We start from the raw sequence: 23868 nt of genomic DNA, 5'->3' as shown, positions 1-23868 counted from the left end.
AATTTTCCCTTTATGAAAATATTTTTAATTCTCAAGCCTGAGAGGAAACGCTCAGAAGAGACAGCAAGATGTCAAGGCTGTCCCACAGAGAGGGGACTAGAAATGGACACCGCGAGTCTGAACAAGCCCTTTACTTACTTCTCAAGAACACTGTGCCGGAGTTCATTGCTCAGTTTGGAGAAATGTTCCAATCGCTAGGTAAGACATTAATAACAACGGGGACAGCAGAAGAAAGCACATACGGTATTTCCAGAAAACAAATAATATTTCAGGATAGAAAATAAATTGTAGACAAAAGGAAAACCAGTAACTTCCAAGTAAATGTCTTCAGCCACCAAAATCTAATTCAACAGTTAAATTTTTAAACATCATTAGCAATCAGCAATATGCTATCTACTTAATGTTACCAGTCACTTTATTGCTCTAGAAATTTTAGGTTTTCAAACTCTTGGGTTACATATATAAGGATGATGAGGTCACACACACTCAACTGCACGTTTTGAGGTTGCTTCTCCAACTCAGTGGATAAATATTACAAAAATATAAAAATAGCTAGTCATAGCTGACTCCAAGCAAATAACAACGATTGAGTAGAATTTTTGTAATCATACAATTATCACCTTTGTCTAGATTTGGAGGTTGAACAAAAAGAAAACTGATGATGTTGATAAGTTACCAATGAATGTATTTGATAAATTCAAATTACATGCAGACACAGAAAGATCCGTTACAAAAACCATTACATTGTTCTGTACTAAAATGTTACACTTTAAACATTTCCAATCGTGCAACAATAATAAAGATTGAGAGGAATTTTATAAAAAAGTTCAGGGAAGCTAACAGGATTTAACATACCACCCAGCCCAAATCACATTTGCATAATATACCCAATTCCCCCAAATTTACCTATGTACCCTCTACTCCACAAAGTGTCCTCTGGTCCCATTCTTAACTAATAAATACTTTACCTATAAATGTTCTCATTTAGCTTTTTAAAACAGATTTGATGGGCAAGTAAGTGATCTACAGAATAACCTTCATTATTATTTCAGGACACCAAATATAGTTGGGAGAGGGGGCCCCCTATGTTCAATCTTGTTACATTTCTTTCAAAAGGTGTCTGAATTGCTACAATTGCCTAGGAAAACCCAAGCCTAAGAAAAGTTGAGAAACTTGGCAGTCATCAGGAATCTGAACTAGGTAATTCCAGAAACTGTAGAGTAATACCAATGACCTGTGTGTCTAGTTTGTAAAAGGAGGCTTTCCTGTTTGAGAAACGTAGACCAAAGGAGAGCGTGTTAGCACGTTCCTTGAGTCACGTTCCTTTGAATAGTGTTAGTTTCTTTTGAGTAGTATTTTTAACGCTAGGAATGCTTGCATTTTTTGGCAACTCAAGCAATCCCCTCGGGTTTCAGTTTCCCATGAGGGTTATTTATGTGGGCACGTTATTTTCTAAAGAATGTAGTAGTTCTTTAGGATTAAATGGTTAGATGATTTCAAATATTTATCCAATTGGTTAACATGCTTATAATTGGGCTTTCCCCCCACCCTTTCTTTAAATATTCAAAACCACAAGGGTTAAATCTGATGGTCATAGTAAGATACACATGGAATTCCTCTTCAATGCTACATCCAAATAAATCTATCTTATGAGAGCAGCAAAAGATCAATCTAATAGCAACTGGAAGTTCAGTTCATTGGGAAATGCTTCTCCTAAAATCAGCAACCAAAATTAATAAACAGAAAGAAAAATGCTGTCTTAAAATATACTGAATTTGCATGTACTAATATTACAATAAAGAACCCATGCCAGAGACAAACATAGGTTCTCACTCAGGCTGAGTTTTTGTTTTCTTTAAAAACAATTTTAAAATGTACTTCATGATACAGGCACAGCAACATCTAAATCAAATCTGGTACATTTATCACAAGATACTAGCTTCCTTTAACAACATAGCACAGGAAATGTTCTCGAAAACTTCTCTGAAAAGGCTTGACTTGTGTGGTGGTGGTGGAGAAGGATTTTCCTTGAGTGATGAAATTATGCAAATTATGTAAGTTGGATTGAGGTCAGTGTAACACCTGGAATTTACAACCTGCTAGCAGAAGTACCAGCTGCTAATAATGTTTATATTATATATAACTTAACTGGGTATTAAACTATGCCATTGTTGGTGCCAGTCTGCTTATCAAGGCAATGCTCTGGAGACAAAGTCTTCTCACAAACAGGGGGCAAGCAGGCTTCATTATGATGTGCTCCACAACAATCCTCAATTCATTAAACAAGGTCCTGTAAGACAAAATTGCTTGATTTCAGAAACACAGGGGAAAAAAGCAGGAACATGCCAGGAAATAATTTCCCAGGACCATTAAAAAACTTAAAGAAATCAATATAAGATACTTTCGAGGGAACACACACACTGAAATCTTCAAAATCAACATTTGTGTCATTCGCGGGTGGAAAAGTTTATTTAACAAAAAAGCATTTAATAAATGGCTATCTCTGAGATTATGAGATTTATGCTTCCTTCTTGAGAGCAGAATCCTACATTCTCATACTTAATTTAGGCAGATTAATCTAGCTCTGAAAAAGAGAGAAAATTATATAACATGGGCAATCCCAGCCATTTCCTGAAAGGAACATACCTTCCCGGCTTCCCTCATCTGTAAAACAGGAGTCTGTACTATACCACCAGGATCAAGTGTAAATGAGGCACTTTATATATATGTGTGTGTGTGTGTGTGTGTATGTACATATATAATAGTATATATATGTGTGTGTGTGTATATACATATATAATAGTATATATGTGTGTGTGTGTGTGTGTGTGTATAATAGTAGCTGTTCAAGAAAAAGAACACTGGCTCTCTTTGGCCTTTGGTAAGTGTCCAGTTTCTCATCATCACCTTCATAGACCTCCGCAATCCGCGGTCGACCTAGTCTTCTGGTCCAGCTCCCCAGCTCCTGCTGTGAGCCCTACATTACAGCTATGCTGCCTGTTTACTCCAAAAGCAAGCTGCAGACTTTCCTCCTGTATTATATGCCTAACAGAGTACTTTATTATATTCCTTGCGAACTGTAACCATCACACATACATTGTACAGACTAGTAAAGACCAGATCAATGTGGTAAACGGTAAATTCTAGGTGATTTGAAGGATTATCGCGGGTAATTATGACTGCTCACAGACTGTCTCCTGCACTGACTCAAGACCTCGAACACTGCCATCGAGTCAATTCCAATCGACAGTGACACTATTCCCGGTTTCCAAGGCTGTAATCTGAGCAGGCGCAGCTGGTAGATTTGAACCACAGACATTGTGGTTAACGGCCAAACATGGAAACCACTACATCCCAGAGCTCCTTTCCAAGAACCTACTCCTGGATAAAGACAGTTCCTGGGCCTCCTCTCTCCCAGCGGTTCTCAGTCTGTGGGCACCGACCCCTTTGGGGGTTGAACGACCCTTTCACAGGGGTTGCTCGATTCATACCAGTAGCAAAATTAGTTATGAAGTAGCAACTTAAGTAACTTTATGGTTGGAGGGAGGGGTCACCACAACATGAGGAACAGTATCAAAGGATCGCGGCATTAGGAAGGTTGAGAACCACTGCTCTATCCTGTTACCTTGGGGGGAGTAAATCTACTATACATTTAAAAAATATGTAAGCTGTGTCTGATATTCTCTCTCTCTCTCTCACACACACACACACACACACAATGGTAGAAAATTTGAAAAGACCTATTTTCCTAGAAACCTGATCTCTCCTGTATCTTCTATCTTAGTGATAAAGCACCTTTCCCCACAGGTCTCTTAGGTTTCCAGGCCAGAAACCCAAGGTTGTTTTAATCTCACTCTTCACCAAGTCTCAAGATTCTATGCCTACTACCTTTCAAATGTATCCTTTCTTTCCTTTACCTCTGAATTAGTTGGCTACTCATCGGGCTAAGACTCGCAGGGTCAGCAGTTGGAAACCACCAGAGGGTCCAGGAGAAAGGCGGGCTTTCTATGGCCACAAAGAGTCATGTCCATGCAGATGGAGTCTGGGTTCCTGCTTAACTCTTGCCCCAATCCAAGACCAGTTCTGGTAACATGACCCTGCTCGATAGTCACCTTCATGAAATGATCACTGAAGTTAAGGGAGCTACAGCAAAGTGTGGTGAAGAAAGCAGATGGTGCCTAGCTATCCATCAGAATAGTGTCCGGGGTCTAGGCTTGTATTCAAACAAGCAGCCTTCTAAGCGAGTAGTCAACTAAGGCCACATGGAAGGAGCACACCAGCTTGTGTGATCCAAAGATGACAATAACAAAATTCAAATATGACAAAGAGAAAAGTATCAGAGCTAAAATTAAGAACACCCAACTGGTGAAGGCTATTGAGGGCAGTGTACGGCCCAAACCCATCTGCAGAGTAACTAGTTAGATTGTAAGTGGCTGGCAGCCCCCGCGAGCCACAGGCAAGGGTCTCGAACAGTCTTACTATCAGAAATCACTGTAATCTTGATTATGCTGCATCAAGCTTGGTACGTGGTCAGCTGCCCTCCCTATTGGTCCACGCTGAATTTGTTCTAGGTGCAAGGATCTCTTGCATGTCAGATGACAAAAATTTCTTCCCTGGCTTTTAAAATATTGAGTGGTCTTTTCTGTCCTACTCATTGTTCGTATTTTTATCTTTATATTATTTTTATTTTATCCGTACCATCTTGGTTCGCTTTTGTTTTTTATTGTTTTGATTGGGTTTCCCAGTTTGTGACGCACAGGAGTGGATGCATAGAGATAATAACTGAAGCAAGGGTTCAAGGATATGTAGGGGTAGAGGGTGGGATATAGGGAGGATGGGGGGATTTCAGGAGTACAGAATAAAAGTGGGAGGGGGGAGGGAGTACTAGACCTGATTGTGATTACACAACTCATTTAACCATGGGTGTGTGTGTGCGGGGTGGGGGTGAGGTTTCAGTTCTAAAACTGATGTGGTAATCATTGTACAATTCTTGATATGACATGATTGAACTATTGAATTGTATGAAATGTGGATTAGGTACCCATAAAAAAAAAACCAAAACAAAGAAAGATACAAAAGAGCTGTGTTGGGAAGCCCACAGGGGTAGTTCTACCTCTAGGGTGCCGAGTGCTGGTGCTGACTCGATGCGCTGAGTTGAGTCTCATTTACCGTCAGTAGACTGCTGTAAGAGCCTTTAGAGTGGCCTCCCTTTTCCTCCTCTTGAGGAGGCTACGGCCACCTGCCTGTGCTAGATCTCTGCATCAGATTTCATCATTCCCAACCTTCCACCAAGTTGAAAACCTGGAAGGCTTCTCCTACATCTAAATAGGTGTCAAACCCAGGTCCCCAACACAAATCTTGACATGCATTTCCTAAACTCTAGCAACACATAATGACCTAGACTTTGGAGTCAAATCACGTGGATACTTGAGCCGTGAGTGTACATGGTACAATGAAATCCTATAAAGGAGGATCCCACAAAACATCTTTGAGCAGATGAATCTGGAGAACATTAAGCTGAATGAAGTAAGTCCACCACAAAAGAACAAACACTGATGACCACTTTCATTGACGCTTACCAGGCATGGGCGGAATAGGAAGGTGGCGAGTTGACATGCCATTTTTGGTGATAGGATAGGCAATACCAAATACGGGTGAAGTGAGCACAGCTTGGCCAAGGTAAAAGAAGGCACTGAGAAAGAAGTACACGAGTAAAGCAGGCCATTTCTTGAGTAGGTGCTGTTCACACCTACAATTTTGCAAAAGACAGTAACCAACACCACCCAAAAAGTGTGTCTGTAGTTACATAAGAAGATAAATATACACGGATGTAGAAGGTACATGTGACTACGTGCACATACATGTACAGGACTATCTATAGTCATGTACATATACATGCTTGTATGTATTGCACATGTACCCAAATTCAAAAGGACTTTAAAAGTTCATGGGAAAATTCCACTATATTTTTATTTTCTATTATTTTTTCATTCCATTTTTACGTGAACTTTTTGAAGTCCTCTTTTACATAATAAGTACATAGGGAGCTTTGGTAACAGAGGTTTCTTAAACATTCACACGTTTTACTGGGGTAAAAGACTTAGAACCCTGTTTTGGGGGGACAACGTAGTTAACAGCTCATAAAGATAATGTTCTGTATCAGTGTTTCAGAAAGCTGGTGATACTGCACCCTGCTGGCGGAGGTGTGGGGTTGGGGAGAAAGGGAGACATGCTGCTAAAGCAGACACCTACACTTTATCCTGGATTTAGGACTAGAGTACAAAAGTTTTTAATTGCCAAGGGGGCAATGAATCATTTTTTTCCTGAAAGGGGGCAATAGGCCAACTAAGTTTAAGAACTTATCTTTTAAACCCAAGATTGGAGATTAATGTTGGTAAAGGCTTGTGAGCGGTCGTCTCAGAAACAACTACTGTTCTCTACTCGTGTGGAGTAAAAGAGAACGAAGAAAGCTGCAACTAATACTCTCTCAAAACTCTATTGTTTTATAGAAAATAGAGTTTTATAAGTTTATCAGTATTTTTAAGTTAAAATATTTCCTGACACTTTCTCACTGTTATATTAAAATGTATCCTTATGGGGTATGTTAAAAAATGTTTACTAACACTCATTTTGTCATCTTGATTCAGTAAAAATAACCCGTCCTTGTGCTTCCGCTCTACTGAACATTTCCACACGCACATTTTCACTGGAACAGGAGAGCTGTGAGAGGAGGAAAGGGCGAAAAGCACAAAGAGCAACTCGGCTAGTGACTACCAATTCCAGAAAGGAGACCCGAGGGAATGTCTGACACGAGTACATCGACAGAAGAACACAAAAATCCATGGGAACTAGTAAAACTGTAGATTTCTTAGCCACCAGGGGCTCCTGAGGGGCCCTGACAAGTTGGGCTACAATCTGAAAGGTCAGCAGTTCAAAACCACCAGCTCCTCTGAGGGAGCAAGACAGGACTCTCTACTGGCGTAAACAGTCATTCTCCGAAACGCACAGGGCAGCTCTACCTTGTCGTACAGGGTTACTGGGAGTCGGCATTGAATCAGTGGAAGGCAGGCCTCTTTTCTTTCGAGGGGCTCGTGAAGAACTTTTGTCTACCTGAAGAAATGACTAATTTACTCTAAGCAATAACAACATTCAGGGGGGAAGACATTGTCCAACAGAACACAAAGATCCCTTTAAAAGCGAATCATCAGAATTGTATAAAATAAGAAACATTAAGAACTGAAGAGTCTTATTACTTTTAAATACCATTTCTCTTCATCTCTGTTGTGAAATGAGTTCTTTTGTGCGACCTTTCACCTTGGCTCTCTGGAAAAACAACTAGAGATAATTTTCCCTACCTCAGGGGTTATCTTAGCCCTAGTTCTCTATCATCAAGGCTGAGCTATTTTTGTCCAGGGTGTCTGACATTTCATGGGTAGGATGCAAGTAACTTTGGCGGTATTGTTGGGTAAGCACTGTACCACTAACCACAAGGGTGGCAGTTCAAACCTTCTAGCTACTCCATGGGAGAAAGATGAGGCTATTTACTCCCATGAAGACCTCCATCCTTGGGAGCCCTACAGAAAGCAATTATGAGTCAGAATCAACTTATGGCAGTGGGTATGGGTATTTGGAAGGAGACTTGGTGGTTCATTGAGTTAAGTATGAGACTGCTAATTACAAGGCCAGCTGTTCAAATCTATCAGCCAATCCTCAGGAGACAGCCTCGGAAACCCTAGGGAGCCACTTTACTCTGTCCTGTTTGAGTCTGAATCGACTGGATCGATGGAAGTGGGTTTGGTTTGGTGTATATACAGTATATATACACAGCTGATCACACATAAGTTTTTCAGACAGTAGCAGAAGGAAGAACAGAGAAGCAGAGAAAGGAGGAGGAAAGGAACACCCAGAGAGAACTGAGACACTAACTATAGCGACAGGCTCATAAAAGAGTCCGGGGTCAGAGTACATGGTGCTAGAAGGCAGGGCCATCTGCCCTGGGGGGCCAAGCACAGCATGAACGAATAGGGTTGAGAGGAAGCCTGAGCAGCCAGGATCTGAGTGCCGTCCCATAATGAAAAAGGGAGACTTTCTCTGTATGCTTCCGGATCTGTTCCCGAATTGTACTTATAAACTACTTTAATTGTGGCCACTGCAATGGTAGAGGACATGGGAGGGGGAGCTAGTGTGAGAATGGGTAAGGAGGTACTCTGTCCTCCACTCATGGGGATCAGCTTGGGGCTGCTACTGGTCATTCATCCTCCTGAAGTTAGAAAGGTGCTGATGCCACTCCTATTTTACAACACCCTTTCTCATGGTGCTGACTCAGAGACCCTCTAAGGCAGGGTCGAACTGCCCCTGTAGGTTTTTGAGACTGGAACCATATGGGAGTAGAAAGCCCAGTCTTTCTCCTGCAAGAGCAGCAGGTGGTTTCAAACTGCAGGCCTTGGGTTAGCAGCCCAACGCAGAACCACTCTACCACCAGAGTTCCTCCTACGACACTCTACCAGTGAAGACATTTAAATGTAAATAACTCACCTAGAATTACACACCTGCTAAATGATGAGCCAGCATTCAAATTCTGTACTTTTCACTTCCTATTGTTAAAATATAGTAGGGACCATCCCAAAGCACTAATTGGATTTGGGACTAAATTCTAATATAGATGATGAATCTATTTTTAAATTTAATGGAAAAAACAAGTTATCAAAATCCAGCTATTCGTTTTCATTTTACCTTTCACTTTTAGGCTACGAGTGCCTAATTTACTGTGTATTAATTTCAATGAGTTCCTGGAATACTACAGCAATCCACTGTTCTTTTCTTCAATGTATTTGTATAAATCAGAAGACAATTCTTGTCCTACCAAAAACAATCATTCTTTTCAAATACCTAAAAGGTAAATTCCACACTTCTTATCCTGAAATTCAAGAAGTTTTATGATAGGGCCCCAGTATACTTTCCTACTCTTAAGCAAGTAATACAAAATTCAAAAAATCGGGGTGGAAAGGGGGAACCAATTACAAGGATCTATATATAACCTCCTCCCTGGGGGATGTACAACAGAAAAGTGGGTGAGGGGAGATGTCAGACAGTGTAAGAGATGACAAAATAATAATTTATATATTATCAGGAGTTCATGAGGGAGGGGGGAGGGGGAAAGGATGGGGAAAAAATGAGCCGTTGCCAGGAGCTTAAGTGGAGAGCGGGTGTTTTGAGAATGATGAGGGCAATGAATGTACAAGTGTGCTTTACACAATTGATGTATGTACGGATTGTGATAGGAGTTGTATGAGCCCCTAATAAAATGATTTTTTTAAAAATTCAAAAAATCTCCATCACAGTCTAACAGGGACAAAGATAAGGCTTTTTACTGCTGTGAACATTTAGTCTGGGAAACCCACAGGGACCGTCGACTGTCCTGTAGGGTTGCTGAGTTGGAATCGACCTGATGGCAGTGCCAACAGTTAGCAGCCCTACTCAATGCCCCTCACACGCGGCACGTCTCTGCCTGTGCCTCCTGTCTCCCTGCCTATAGCCCTTTGCCCTGTTCTTGATGTCTATTCAGAAACTTTCATCTTTTCTAGAACAAATCTCCACTTTGTGAATCCTTTCCGGGCTCTCCTGGCTCACTGAGATCTCCCTCTTGTAAGTCACCATAGTACTGAAACAATAACGGGAATCATTCTTACACTGATTGGAGAATACTTATCTTGAACTCTTGTCCACCCCCACCCCCACCCCTTGCCACCACACCCTGCTTTTACAAAGAAAGTTCCAGAGACTGTGGTTTTGTTTCTTTTTCAAGTCTAACCAATGAGCTGAACAGCTCCTATGAGGTACAAACACGGGTATTTCCACTAGTCTCTAGAGCAAAGAAGTAAATTTAAATGAGCTGTCAGCTTACCGGCAATAGGGATTCCTCCTAGAAGAGTAGCGAAGAGTAAGAAATCTGTAGTATATAAAGGGTTGGAGTAAACTTCCTTGACCGCTGAAAGAAACAAAATCAAGATAAAGGGATGTATCATAGGTAGACTCCCAGAAGTTATAAGGCAATTCAATTGGAGAATATGTGTGTCATTTTTCATCGAATGATCATAATAACATCGATCACATATAACCCATGAGTTATTCTTAAAAAGGGAGGTACAATGTGAATATGCTAGGTGACCAGCAAATAACAAAGTTACTGTGTAAGAATACGTTATCACAACTTGGAGAAAAAAACTGAATACAAAATTATAATTATAACTGTATAATTATAATTAAGACTTTAATGGGAAGAAATATATTAAAATGCTAGGGATGGTTTTTGAGATTATTTTACTTCCTAAATTATGATACTATTTTCAAAATAAAACATAATTATAACTTTATCATTAAACCAATGCTTCATTCATTCTCCCCCCCCAATAAATTTGGCAAATCCTTATCTTTTTATATTGAAAAAGTAAATATAAAAATATACTGCAACAATAGAAAATAGATATGCAAGAGAGTATTCACTTACAACATCAGGTTCCCATCATTTTACTTAACCCTTCCTCAAGGTTATAGCAGTCTCTAATACAGTCTTCTAGAAGCGCACACACTCGTGTGCATATGAAGACTAGCCTCTAAAGTGCTCACTCTAAGAAGGGGGTGTCATTAGAATCAACTCTTAAATATTAAGAAACTTAGGTAGATGGAAATATGCCCTTAAACCACACATATACTGCATCCCAAAACATAAACAGGCATCCACTACACTGTTCTTACTCAACTCTTTAACTTGTTATACCTGAAGATCATCCCACACAACACAAACTACTTTATTATATCTTAATTCAGATATTCTTTTTCATGCAGGTATCACTAAAGAGATCACTACTTACGAATATATAGGATAGTTCAACTATAATCATAAAGCTACAAGGCTCATCCTTTCATCTGCTCCGTACATATGCAAGTGTATATAGGATAAAATCGTAACATTTATGTTCATTTGTAAATAAAGGACCCTGGGTGTTAGGGTAAAAGATTCATAGAACTTGATATAATATTGTAGGGTTAGATTAGGCTTGCAGCAAATGAGAAATAAAAAAGATTTAAGACTATGAATTTTAATTTGGTTATATTCAAGTGGCACACATAGAGCATTAATAGTTTTTCCTATGAGGGACTGAGTAAAACTTATAACAAATATTTTTAAAGTAATAAATTTATTTTTCTATTTCAATGTTTCTGGCAAATTCTATTCTTTACAATAATCTTGGGAATTAAAATAATAAATTTAGATACATTAAATATTCAAATAAAACGTTAAGTTACAAAACTGAGTTACTATACCAATGTCATCAAAACACAGTGCTCCAACAAGAAATTCACTGTTCCAAAACACAGCTTTTGTGTTAATTTGCATGGCATTTCAGTGCTTCCCTAGTATCTTAAACTGGTTTAAGAGGATATACAATATTTTGCTTAGAAAACAGAAACTGGAGGTTTCAAATGTGGGCTCAACCATATCACTAGTAAACAAGCCTTGGCAGCTATCATTTTAGCTTTCATCCGGTTACAAACAAACACTGAACCTGCTGTGACCTGAAACAACCCAAGAAACAGAAAATATGATCAAGAGAGTAAGAGGGCAAAACAGTTTTAAAATAATTGTTGTTAGGCAGCATTGGGATGACCCTATGTACAACCTTACTCACAAGGTGTTCAGGGCTCCACCCCTCGAAATGGACCATCTACACTTCTTCCTCGCTGTTCTTAGTGTGGAGCAGGGGTTCTCGCCCGGCCTCAGGCTGCCACCCTGTGACACAGTTCCTGATGTGGTGGTGACCCCCCAACTGTAAAATTGTTTGCGTAGCTACTTCCTAACTGTCATTTTGCTACTGTTATGAATCAGGCGACCCCTAAGAAAGGGTCGTTTGATCCCCAAAGGAGTTGAGAACCGCTGATCTGGAGGGTCTGCAGAAACATGTTCCCCAAGGGTAACCTTGCTGGGACTTGAAAGGCCCGAGGCACAGCTGCCAGCATCACAGTAACACACAGATTAACAGCCTGACAGGTAAGTGGTAGTTTAAATAATTGGGGAAATTAAAACACGTTTCTATGTCAGACTAAGCTAACAAGAGAGAAAGGTGAAAAGGCTATATAAACTACGAGGAGAAAAGGGGAATTCTGATCTTCTCACTTCCCCTGGACGACATTCAACTTCTAAGTTCCTTCAGTCTGAAGATAAGAAGTCTTACTAACATTCAGCTTGGGTTAAAATTTCAGAGTTGGATAGCTGATATAGCTGCAGCAGAGCTTATCCTCCAGCACCCAATCTTACAGCTGTCGGATTTTTAGGAGACTACCTATTTCAAACAGCACTAGCTTTTTAATAAGGAATTAAAAGATCAGAAGGCTCAGTTAATGGTCAAGTCAACTAGAATACAAATACCCCCATGGCAACCCCTCTAGGTCAGGGTAGAACTGTTCTGGTGGGCTTCAGAGACTGCTAACATTGACAGGGGTGGAAAGGCTAGGCTCTCTGGGAGCAGTGATTTCACACTGCCAACCTGTGGTTAGCCGCTTACTGCATCACTAGGGTTGCTGTGAGTTGGAATCGATTCTCTGGCAATGAGTTCCCTTTGGTTTTGGAACAACCAGTAAAAAGTGTTTAGGTTGTACCATACCAGAACTTTATTTTAGATTATATATATCTAGTTTTGAACCCCACAACTTAAGCAGCAAATAGTGGTCATGGTGTTACAGAACAATTCTATAAAATTTTGTTATTTGCTTGATAAAAGACTGCTAAAGATTTTTTTTATTTGCCCCCAATAAAATGATTGGAAAAAAAAAGACTGCTAAAGGAAAGAGTACGGTGGGGAGCGTGAGGGAGGGAGAGGGAGGAAGGGGGCACCAACTACAATGACCTACACAGAACCTCCTCCCTGGGGATAGGCAGTGGAGAAGTGGGTGAAGGGCGATGTCAAACAGTGTAAGATATGACAAAATAATAATAATTTACAAATTATCAAGGGTTAATGGGGGAGAGGGGAGAAAAAAATGAGAAGCTGGGCTCAAGGAGAAAGCAAATGTTTTGAGAATGATGAGGGAAACAAATGTACAAATGTGCTTGACACAATGGATGGATGGATGGATGGTGATAAGAGTTGTATGAGCCCCCAGTAAAATAAAAAAAAAAAAAAAAGAGTAACTTATAAGTAAAAAGACCTTATTCGCTAATCAAGGTAATACTCATAGAAATGAAATAGAATATTATACTCAATAAATTCTTTGTTACATAGTAACAAGATTGCAGAAAACAGGTCACACAGACATTTTAGAAGTCAATTTGACAAGGTCTGTTAAATATAAAAAAGGAGCCCTGGTGGTATAGTGGCTAAGTGTCGGACTGCGATCCACATGGTTGGCAGTTTGAAACCACCAGCAACTCCGTGGGAGAAAGCCTGGGCTTTTTACTCCCTTAAGCAGTTACAGTCTCAGAAACCCGTAGCAGGGGTCGGTATGAGTCAGCATGGGCATCTGGCTGATATTCAGCAAGTTCAACTCTGGTTATCTACATTAGAGAAGTCACTGGCAAATAAGTAAGCACTGTCGGGCAAAACGATGTTTCGCCAACATTTGAAAATAACCATCTGGTAAGTCCAGTGTCCATCAGTAGGAGAATGAGCAATGAAACAAAGCAAACAAGTCAGATGGAGCACTACTGTTGAACCCATTTCAATGCACAGCCACCTGTGAGAACAGACCTGCCCCACAGGGCTTTCTGGGCTGTACTCAATGGAAGTCATTTCCTGGGCTTCCTCTTGCAGTGGCTGGGAGGACTCAAACTACCTTTTGCAGTTTAAACATCTATGCCACAAGGGCCCCTTAGAAGGAATGTCAGAGCAATTAAGATGAATGACAGCTTGCAACAGCATTAATAGGTCACAAAAACACATCGTGAGGGAAAAATGCAAGGCCTGAAGAACTGATACACTATGATATCTACGATGTGAAATAAAAACTAAATAATGCCTTGTTTTCTATGGGTTTACAAGAGTACTTCAAAACAACTATTTGTGTACACATCAAACCAAGACAGTGGTTCTCAACCTTCCTAATGCCGTGACCCTTTAACATGACAGTTCCTCATGTTGTGGTGACCCCCAACCATGAAATTATTTTCGTTGCTCCTTCATAACTGTCATTTTGCTACTGTGATGAATCAGGTGACCCCTGTGAAGGGTCTTTTGACCCCTCAAGGGGTCGTGACCCACAGGTTGAGAACCGCTGAACCAAGAGGTTACCGATGAGCTAGAGAGTGTGGAATTACTAGGATTCACAGTCAAATACAATTTTAGCTTTTCTCTGCAATATCTAGTACTAGTGAGAAACTGAAGAGGAACCACTGGAGAAAAATGTACACTTGCTTAAAATTTAAATTCAAGACCATCACTGGGGAGTTTAATATTCCATTTGAATGTTTAATTCTTAAACAGAAAGCTTTCTTTAGCAATATGTATTCATATATTACTTGTATAGTTAAAAACAAATCAGTTTATTTTATATAGTTATTATGGCAAAATTGAAAGACAGTATTCATGAATAGCTTTAAATCTTAACACTCGAAAACAAACCCATTGCCACCGAAACCACCCCAACTCACAGAGACCCAGCAGCGAAATGCAGCTGCTTGTCAGTGCTGAGACTGTAAATCTTCAAGGAAGCAGTCAGCCTCATCGGATTCCCACATAGTGGCTGGTGGCTCTGACTGCAGCCTGGAAGTTAATGGCCCAACACCAGGGCTCCTTAAACTTAGTACAAGACCACGATGCTTACAATTCATTCTGTAGTCTAAGAAAAATCACCTCAATAATGGCAGATTGGAGTACAGTTCCCAAGTTTCTCAAAAGTATTATGAAAAATTTCCAGTGTTAAATGGTAAGTCACAAAAGATGGTAAGATAAATGTCTGAGCGTCTCTGCTGTCAAGGGAAAAGGGCTATATTAAGTACATGACTGCTAAGTCCACTGGTCATGATGAGCCAGGGTCGACGGACCTTAGTAGTCATCTACGTGTTATTATCTATATTATCTTCGCTTAGTAATCAGTCTCTCAAAGGAAGTATGTTTTTATTCTTACCTAAAAAGCATAAAAACTGTAGCAGGCATCAAGAAAATTTCATTACAAGCAATGAATTTCAGAATATTCTGTTGATTAGCACTTAGCTTATCCAAGACCGATCTCAGCAGAGGCAAACTATTTGAACCCTTTGCCTAAAACAAAAGAAAACAAGCATTAAAAAATTATTTCTGATGACTCAATTATTTTTCTTTAAAAAAATAGCATACATCCAAAAGCCAATATTTGGAAATGATGATAAAACTATTTAAGGGCAAAACAATATGCTTTCCTGCATTATTGTATACTGTATATTTGAAGTAATAAGAAAAACAACTTTAGAAGTTCTTTTCATATTTAGATGCTTTCTTTTTCTTAAGATTATGATTATTTCACAAAAATGCTGGTTATTTCTTTCCATCCATAATAAAACCTATTTAAAATATCTGTGACTTTTTAGCTAAGGATAGAAACTACAGAGTTCAATTGCTACTATAACCAAAGAATTATGTTATTAAGCACAGGGTCATTTCCAATTATATACAATAATTATATGCAATAAAACAAAAAACTGCCCAATCATGTACCATCTTCACAATCATTCCTAAGTTTGGGCCCATTACTAAAGCACTGTATCAGCCCATCTCCCTGAGGATCTTTCTCGTTCTTCATGACTTGATGGCCAGGGCAGTGAATTATTCAATGTGGCCCTTCTACCCAAAGTCTCTTCCTCCCATGAAAGGGCCTTTCCCATGCATGGGTCTAGAAAGAAGGTGGAGGAAGACACTGATGGCATTCACTTGTAACTGTGGACAGGAGTGCTTGGAGTGCCATTCGACTGCGTATAAAATGAGCACCCTCAGAAGCAGGAGGAGGGATCTCCTTACCAGTAAGAGCCAGGATGAGAATGCGAGCTCTAGACCGGAGATTCCTGTGTAGTGAACCTCCTGGATCCAAAACAGCTACAACATCAGAAGAGGAGCAGCAGCAGAGTGAGGAGCCAAAGCATGGAACACAGTGGTGGCTGGGAAGTCTTTACGTGAGGCAAGTAAAGCCTGTGGAGTAGGGTGCCTCTGGGCACTTTGGCGAAGCGGGGCTTATTGGAGCTTAGTGCCTTTTGCTCGAGGCTTTGAGGAGTGGTATGTCCACTCCCCTTCCCCCCTTTGGGCATTTATTAGCAGACCTGAAAGGGCTTTTCAATATGCGCTTCTAGACAACCATCCTGAACATTTCTCACTGACATTACAACTTGTTAACTCTCTTTAATCATGAATTATCTGAGTTCTGTGTAGCCATTGCAATGGATATTAGACCCCAGAGAAGTAAAACAGAGAGCATTAATTAAGACACCATATTTATACTTCTTGGCTGATGCTGCTTTGGGCACTGGTTGTGGTTCCAAGTAAAATTACTCCTGGACAATTTCAAACTTTGAGTGCAATATTAATATTGTCCAATAATTTTCTCATTCTGTCAGGTTGTCTTTCTTTGGACCGGGCACAAATATGGATTTCTTCCAGTTGGCTTGCCAGTCATCTGTCTCCCAAATTTCTTGGCACACATAGCTGAGTCAGTACTCTCAGACTGTAGCTATTTGCTGAAAGACCTTCATTACAATGCCAGCAATTCCAGCAGGCTTGGTTTTCTTTAAACAATGCCTTCCTTCAATGCAACTTGGATTCCTTCCTTCTTGATCTCTTGCTATCCCATGAATGGTTAAATGTTAAGCAATTCTTTGGCATTTAGTTTTGAACATTTTACTGTGGATGAATGTTTACAGAGCATGTTAGTTTCCCACTTAACTTACACACATTTTGTTTCATGACAGTTGCAATTCACTCAATATGCTAACACTCTTCTCACTTCCTTCCCGGTCCTTCATCTCTCCTACCCCTTCCTGCTTCAGGACTTTGTCTTAGGGCAGATGCTGCCTTTTTGATCTCTTATGGTTGACTTCTGTAGAGCATGTTCCTCATGTTCCCTTTACAGGTCTGTTTATTGCTTGGCTGAGAGGTGGTCTCTCCAAGTGGTTTCAGTTCCAACTTTGAGGAATGGCTAACAGCTAGTTTGGGGGATTCCACCAGTCTCTATCAGACCAGTAAGTCCGGTCTTTCCTATGACTTTGAATTTTGTTCTATCTTTTCCTGCTATTCTCCCAGGACTTCCTATTATCGCAATCAAAGTCAGTAGTGGTAGCCAGGCTCCATTAATCATTTGGTCTAATTGCTTCTATAAAGTGTTTGCTTTTCTTCATTTTACTTTGCTCTAAATAAGCAGACTCAATAACTTTATCTTACATGGCCACTTTCAAGCTTTTAAAATCTGTCACTACTCACCAAAGTACAATGTCTTGCCTGTATGATGTTGACCATACAGATGTCCCCCTAAGACTATCAACCAATTCTTTTTGCTTTGGTGACTCTGAATTCTACCTTCTCTTGAGGCCTCCGTCATCATTCAATACTTTGTTCAAAGAATTCTTCAATAATACTGCGATTCGAGGTTTGACGTTTTTCTTTGGTTCTTTCAGTTTGAGACACGTTGAGCATCTTCTTCCCTGTCAGTTCTCTAACTCGAATCTTTGCACACTTAATTATAATACTTTACTTGGTCTTCTAGAACTACCCTTTGAAATGTTATGTTCAGCTCTTTCACTTCCTCATCTCTTCCATTTTCTTTGGCTCAGTATTTCTCAAATTGGGTGATAATGCCTGTGGTGGGGGGGTGGGGGGGTGGCTAGAATGACCCCACAACGAAACCAAACTCACGGCCATCAAGGTGATGCTGATTCAGGGAGACTCTATAGGGCAGGACAGAACTACTCTTGTGAGTTTCTAAGGCTATAAGACTTTACAGGAGAACCCAGTCTTTTTGCCTCAAAGCAGCTGGTTTGGAACTATTGATATTGTGGATAAAAGCTTGTGCATATGTGTTTGACACAATGGATGGATGTATGGATTGTGATAAGAATTGTACGAGCCCCCAATAAAATGATCTAAAAAAATAAAAGCTCAACACATAACCTCTATGCCACCAAGGCTCCTTGAAATGATCCAGAGGCCTGGAAAATGAGATAACTCCACTTTATCCTTGATTTTGGGCTGTAGTACACAAGTGTTTAGATGCCAGAGAAGTGTAAATAAAAACATTTTTTTTCTGAAAAGGGGAAAGCAAGCCTATTAAGTTTGGGAACCTGTTCTACCTACTTTATGTTCAAAAACAAGTTTCAGATTATCTACTCACATCTATTTTGGTCTTTTCTTTCCTTCCTGTCCTTAGAATTCCCTTTGCTTTCTTCCTGCGCTATGCTGCTGTTATGCCACTCCTCATCAGATCTTTTGGTCATCAGTGTTCAATGTGTCAAATCTACTCCTGAGAAGGAATCTATATCCAGGTGAGATATGCTCAAGGTGATACTTGGGTTGTGGACTTGTTTTCATTTTCTTTAGTTTCATTTTAAACTTGCATGAGCTACAGTGAGACCCCAATCCCTTCCTTCTCCTGACTGATGATATTGAGTTTCTCCATAGACCTTTCCCACATAGGTAGTCCACATACATAATCACAACTGTTCCCACATTTATGTTCTTCAAAAAGGCATTTACAACGAATGAGTCTTAACCCGTTGCAATCAAGTGGACTCCAACTCATACTGATCCTATATAACATCGGTTTTCAACCAGGGGTCGCGACCCCTTTGAGGGTGGAACGACCCTTTCACAGGGGTCGCCCGATTCATAACAGTAGTAAAATTACAGTTATGAAGTAGCAATGAAAATAATTCTATGGTTGGGGGTCACCACAATATGAGGAACTGAATTAAAGGGTCGTGGCATTAGGAAGGTTGAGAAGCACTGCTATATAGGGTTTCCAAGAATGTAAATCTTGATGGGAGTAGATTCATCTTTCTCCTGTGGCGCAGCCAGTGGGTTTGAACCACCAATCTTACAGTTATCAACCAGTGTTTACCCTACAGCACCACTAAGGTTCTTGAATAGGAAAGTCATTAGCCCTACAAAATTTTATCATGTGAAATCCAGTATTATTTCTATCATTAAGGCCACATTTTTTTCAGACTAGTCCTTTGTTTCCAAATTTCACATTCTAGTCATCAATTATCAATGCATCATGATTGCATGTTTGATTTAATTTCAGACTGCAAAAGTTGGTAGAAATCTTCAGTTTCTTCTCTATGCCTTACTGATCGGGGTACATATTTGAATGGGTCTATAGTAGGCTTTCATGTTGTTAGGTGCCATTGAGCTGGTTCCGACCCAAAGCAACCCTACGTACAAGTCAAAACAATGCCCAGTCTTGTGCCATCCTTACAATTGTTCCTCTGTTTGATCCCATTGTTGCAGCCACTGTGTCAATCCATCTTGTGGAGGCCCTTCCTCTCTTTCGCTGTCCCTCCACGCTACCACGCAGGAGGACTGACTTTCTCCAGGGACTGGTTTCTCCTGACAGTATGTCCAAAGAAGGTATGTACCATCCTTGCCTCTAAGGAGCACTCCGGCTGGATTTCTTCCAAGACAGATCAGTTTGTTCTTTTAGCAGTCTACGGTACTTTCAATATTTTTCTCCAGCACCACAATTCAAATGCATCAATGCTTGAATGTTAAAACCCAGTAATTGGGAGGGAGAAGGTAGGAGTGTAGTAGCTCTGAATATTATACAAAATATTCACTACTCCTTACTTTATTATTATAACTGAAAATGAATAGACAAAAAATCTCTGGCAATAAAACTTAATAAATTTTAAAAAATGATTAAAATAAGAGATGTAGTACAAATGTCAATGCAGTCTAATAGACAATTCTTAATATATAATCCTCTACCTATAAAATGTACTTTTTAATGAAACCTCAACCATAAGAAATTTCAAACTACATTTCAAAAATCACCAATAATTTAGAGCAAAGTTCTAACGAAGAGTAACCTTTTATGAAGAAAGATGAAATACCTCTGTATTCTCAAACTTATGTCCACTATCTATAATCCAGGAGTAAAAGGGGGGAAAAAAGCATGATTTTACTTACGTCAAGGACCTTTTTAGTATACGTAGCAGCATGGAGCAAAGAGAACAACAAGACTGGGAATATACTCACTGGAGAAGGCAGTTAAGGAAAATGTTTGAAATTCATCCATCATGCTGTCAAACAGCCGACAGTATTATATACAGATCTGAAATAACATCTGCTAAACAAGCTTAGTGTAATGGCTTTGGTTTTACAGATATAGTTTATAACTAAACGAAAATCTGTGATCTATAAGAACTTGAAACTTTCAAGTTCCTGTTCCATTTTCTAAAGTTCTCAGAATTCTAATGAAAAGAATCAAGTATCAAGTTTTGGTTTTGCTTTCTTCATTTATTTTTATAGGTTAATAAAACATTGTAACTATTTGCTAAGATATGGGCAAAGGTTTCAATGAGACCGTTCTTAATCCATCAGCAGCCATGCAGACCATCGAAGGCCCTTCAAAGACCGAGAGTCATTTTGTTTTGCTTTCACCAATTCCAACTGCTGGTCAGGAGACTGAGGTTACAGTGTTGTTTCCAACACTTCTCTGCTAAAAATCTTTTAAGATACTGTACCTACCAGACTGTTAGACTGGCAGTAAATACCTAGAAATTGTATATAATGAAAAACACTGCCACTTCTTAAACAGAACTTTAAGGTTTGACACATATGGACTTGAAGACTGACTCAATAAAAGCAGCATTGTGGGCCACGAAAAACAAAACCTTCAACGACGAGTTGAGATCATTAGGTTCTACTTCCTGGCTCTGCTATGAGCTGACCTCATTTCCCTAGCCCAAAGTTCAGCCTAGGTCAAACCAGTGTGCAGAGACCCAAGGCAGAGGCTTGAGGCCTTAATCTGTAACATTCAGGGGTTCCCAAATCCTTGAGCCTCACAATCTTAACTTTCAATGCCACCACTAAACTATTTTTAAAAGATAAGGGGTGAAAAGTCTTCAATATAAACCCCGAAGTACCAGTCAATTAATTAGAGCAAGGACAACATGACACCTTTTTAAGACCAAAGATTGGAACACAATTTAAACTGCTACTCTGAGCCCACCTTTGTTTATTTGGATACCCAAGCTGCCTTAGGAATTAGATTAGCACTTCTTGCCAATTACTGGTTTATATTATTTTCACCGCTATCTTAGCCCTGGAAAAATTTATGAAATTTGTAATCCTCAATTTTCTACATTCCCCTGAGAAAAACAAACACCAAACTCACTGCCACCAAGTCAAACGTGACTCGTAACCCTGTAAGACACGGTAAAACTGCCCTGTGAGTTTCTTCAGATTGTAACTTCATGGGAGTAGAACGTCCTGTCTTTCTCCCTCAGAGCTGCTGGTGGTTTCGAACTGCCGACCTCGCAGATCACCCAAAGCGTAACTACTGCGCCACAGGAGCTCCTTCCCATGAGAAATGGGCCAAAAAATTAGCAATTGCAGAGAAAAGGTAGGCAGGCTTCCTTCACTGGTTACAAATCTCATTAGGAATCAACTCAAGATTACACTGGAGAACTGACAGATCACCTACTCTGGGTTAGGCACTGAGCTAGACTTAACCACAAGCAAGCTAACAAACAAGAGAGACCCTGTCACCAAGTAATTCCAACTCCATAGGACTGAGGAGAACTGCCCCCTGGGTTCCGGAGACACTTATATCTTTAAGAGAGCAAAAAGGCATTTACAATGAGTCATTAACCCATCGCAGTTCAGTAGATTCCAACTCATAACTGATCCTCTACAGGTTTTCCCAAGACAAACGGTTTCATTTTTCTCCCAAGGAGCAGCTGGTGAGTTTGAACCTCCAACTCCGATGCATCCAACTTGTTCCATAGTCACCATCTAGAAACAAATTCTATCATTTCTACTTTTCTCATCAGACATTTTAAACTACTAGAGCTGAACCAAGACCCTCTGTGTAACTTTCTATTGTATCTCAGAGGAGCAAGAATTTTAATATTGGTGATTGCAAAGTACTACAATGAATGTGGCTAAGGCAGATTGCACTACAGCAATCATTTAGTGAGTTTCACAAAAATCACCTGTGAGTTCTAACCAAAAAACCCCTAACGAATAGAAATTATTAATGGGATATACAAAGCTTTGCCCTGAAGCAGAAAATTTTATCCTCCAATTCAAAGCCACTTCCATGGCTGAGGAAAGCAAGGACTTTAAGCAGAATCGCCCTATGCATTCATACTACAATAACACACGCACGCACGCTTTTTCCAGTAGAGACAGAAATATTTTCATTATTCGATAACTACAGACTAAGGCTGCTAGCCAAATGTCAGTGGTTTGAACCACCAACGCTCAGGTCCATGGGAAAAAAGATGTGGCAGTCTGCTTTGGCAAAGACTATACAACAAACAGAATCACTGCCAGCGAGTCAATCTCCGCAAGAGAAGATGGCCTCAACTTTCTCCGACAGTCCCGAAAAACCCAAGGGGCAGTTAATTCTAGTCTCCCTTACAGGAATGTTAGCCCTGAATCCGCTGGATGGCAAGCTTCCTTTTGTGTTTGTTTTTAGCTAGCTAGACCTTGGCTGTATTACTCGTGTGGTATCCATTGGGTATGTTATTTTAAACTTTTGGAGACACTGCCCTACCAATAACATGAAGCTCGAAATTATTTTCTCCGTGTTGCAAGGATGAGACAACATGTCAAGTTCCTACACACTGGAAAATTAGAGCTCAAGAAATTGCAGCTTCTCCCTGTTCTCTTTTCCTTGCCCAAGACATAATACGCATCTAAATAAACACTGGTACACGGCGAACATCGGCCTGAAGCAATATTTAAGTCTTACAGAGGTATTGTACTGTCTTTTTTCTATTATGCTCATATATAGCTGGGTCAAATATTCACGAACTCTCTGGGTAGCACTTCACACTCTCCTGTAGGGTGACTCACTGAAGAGCAGTCAAGTTTCAGAAATACTGACACTAATGTTCTATACTTTAACAAAGCGCATTAACCAATCAAAGGTCCTAGTAAAGAAACCTCGTCAGTGTTTAACTCAGAGCTTCTTCAAACGTACTAACTACAAGACCTCACCCTTCCCCCTCCTCTTTTGGAATAAACTGAAACTTCATGGCCATGGGGTTGAATAGGGGCCCTGGAGGGTAGGACTGCCCCCATGAGTTTCCCAGGCTGTCACTCTTCACAGGAGGCAAAGTCCATCTTTCTCCCGGGGGCAGCCGGCGGTTCAAACTGCTGACCTTATCGTGGTCAGCAGCCCAATACATTACCAAACACACTACCATGTCTCTTACCATCCCAAACACGTTTTTAAAATAGTTACACCTTCAAATTCCAAGATTTTTATTTGAAAACTCCAATTCCTTTCTGATGAATGATTACCCCAGTCTCTGCTTCAGTAAGTTTTTCTTACTTTTGTTTTCAGCTCAATGGTGTTAAGAAAGGAGAGGCGATTGATCTCCCTTTAAAGTAGGGCTTCCAACTGGTTCAAACTAGTTGCTTCGGGGAGCAAAACAACCAGAACAGGCTCAAACCTTCAAAATGTGAGGGATGCCAAACAATAACCCAACGGGAAAAGTATGGGCTGCAGCTCCCGAATGCAAGACTCGGAAGAGAACCCGGGAGCCTGCCTGGAACCGGATGCACGAGGCTGGATTAGTGAGCACCTTCGAAGCCCGGGCCGACTGCCAGCTCAGAGCAGGGCACTGAAGTTCCTGACTCCACTCAAGACCCGACAGGCATGAGACTGGCCTGTTAAGCGACG

General features: G+C 40.3%; 1 protein-coding gene across 1 annotated transcript in view; it reads right to left on the bottom strand.

The window, feature by feature from the left end:
- Positions 1-397: 397 nt before the first annotated feature.
- TMEM33 (transmembrane protein 33) overlaps positions 398-23868 on the bottom strand; it is a 29863-nt gene continuing 6392 nt past the window's right edge. The window contains exons 4-8 of the mRNA XM_045284053.1: positions 21027-21045; positions 20139-20206; positions 15121-15254; positions 9905-9988; positions 398-2290 (exon numbers count right to left, since the gene is read on the bottom strand). Of these exons, the coding sequence (XP_045139988.1) occupies positions 2161-2290; positions 9905-9988; positions 15121-15254; positions 20139-20206; positions 21027-21045 (435 nt within the window). The 3' untranslated portion in view covers positions 398-2160. The remainder of the gene's footprint in view (positions 2291-9904; positions 9989-15120; positions 15255-20138; positions 20207-21026; positions 21046-23868) is intronic.

The sequence above is a fragment of the Echinops telfairi genome, unplaced genomic scaffold, assembly GCF_000313985.2.
Source record: "Echinops telfairi isolate 266 unplaced genomic scaffold, ASM31398v2 ScPeMD7_7468;HRSCAF=8506_0, whole genome shotgun sequence".
NCBI lineage: Eukaryota > Metazoa > Chordata > Mammalia > Afrosoricida > Tenrecidae > Echinops > Echinops telfairi.
This window is presented reverse-complemented; position numbering and strand designations above follow the sequence as displayed.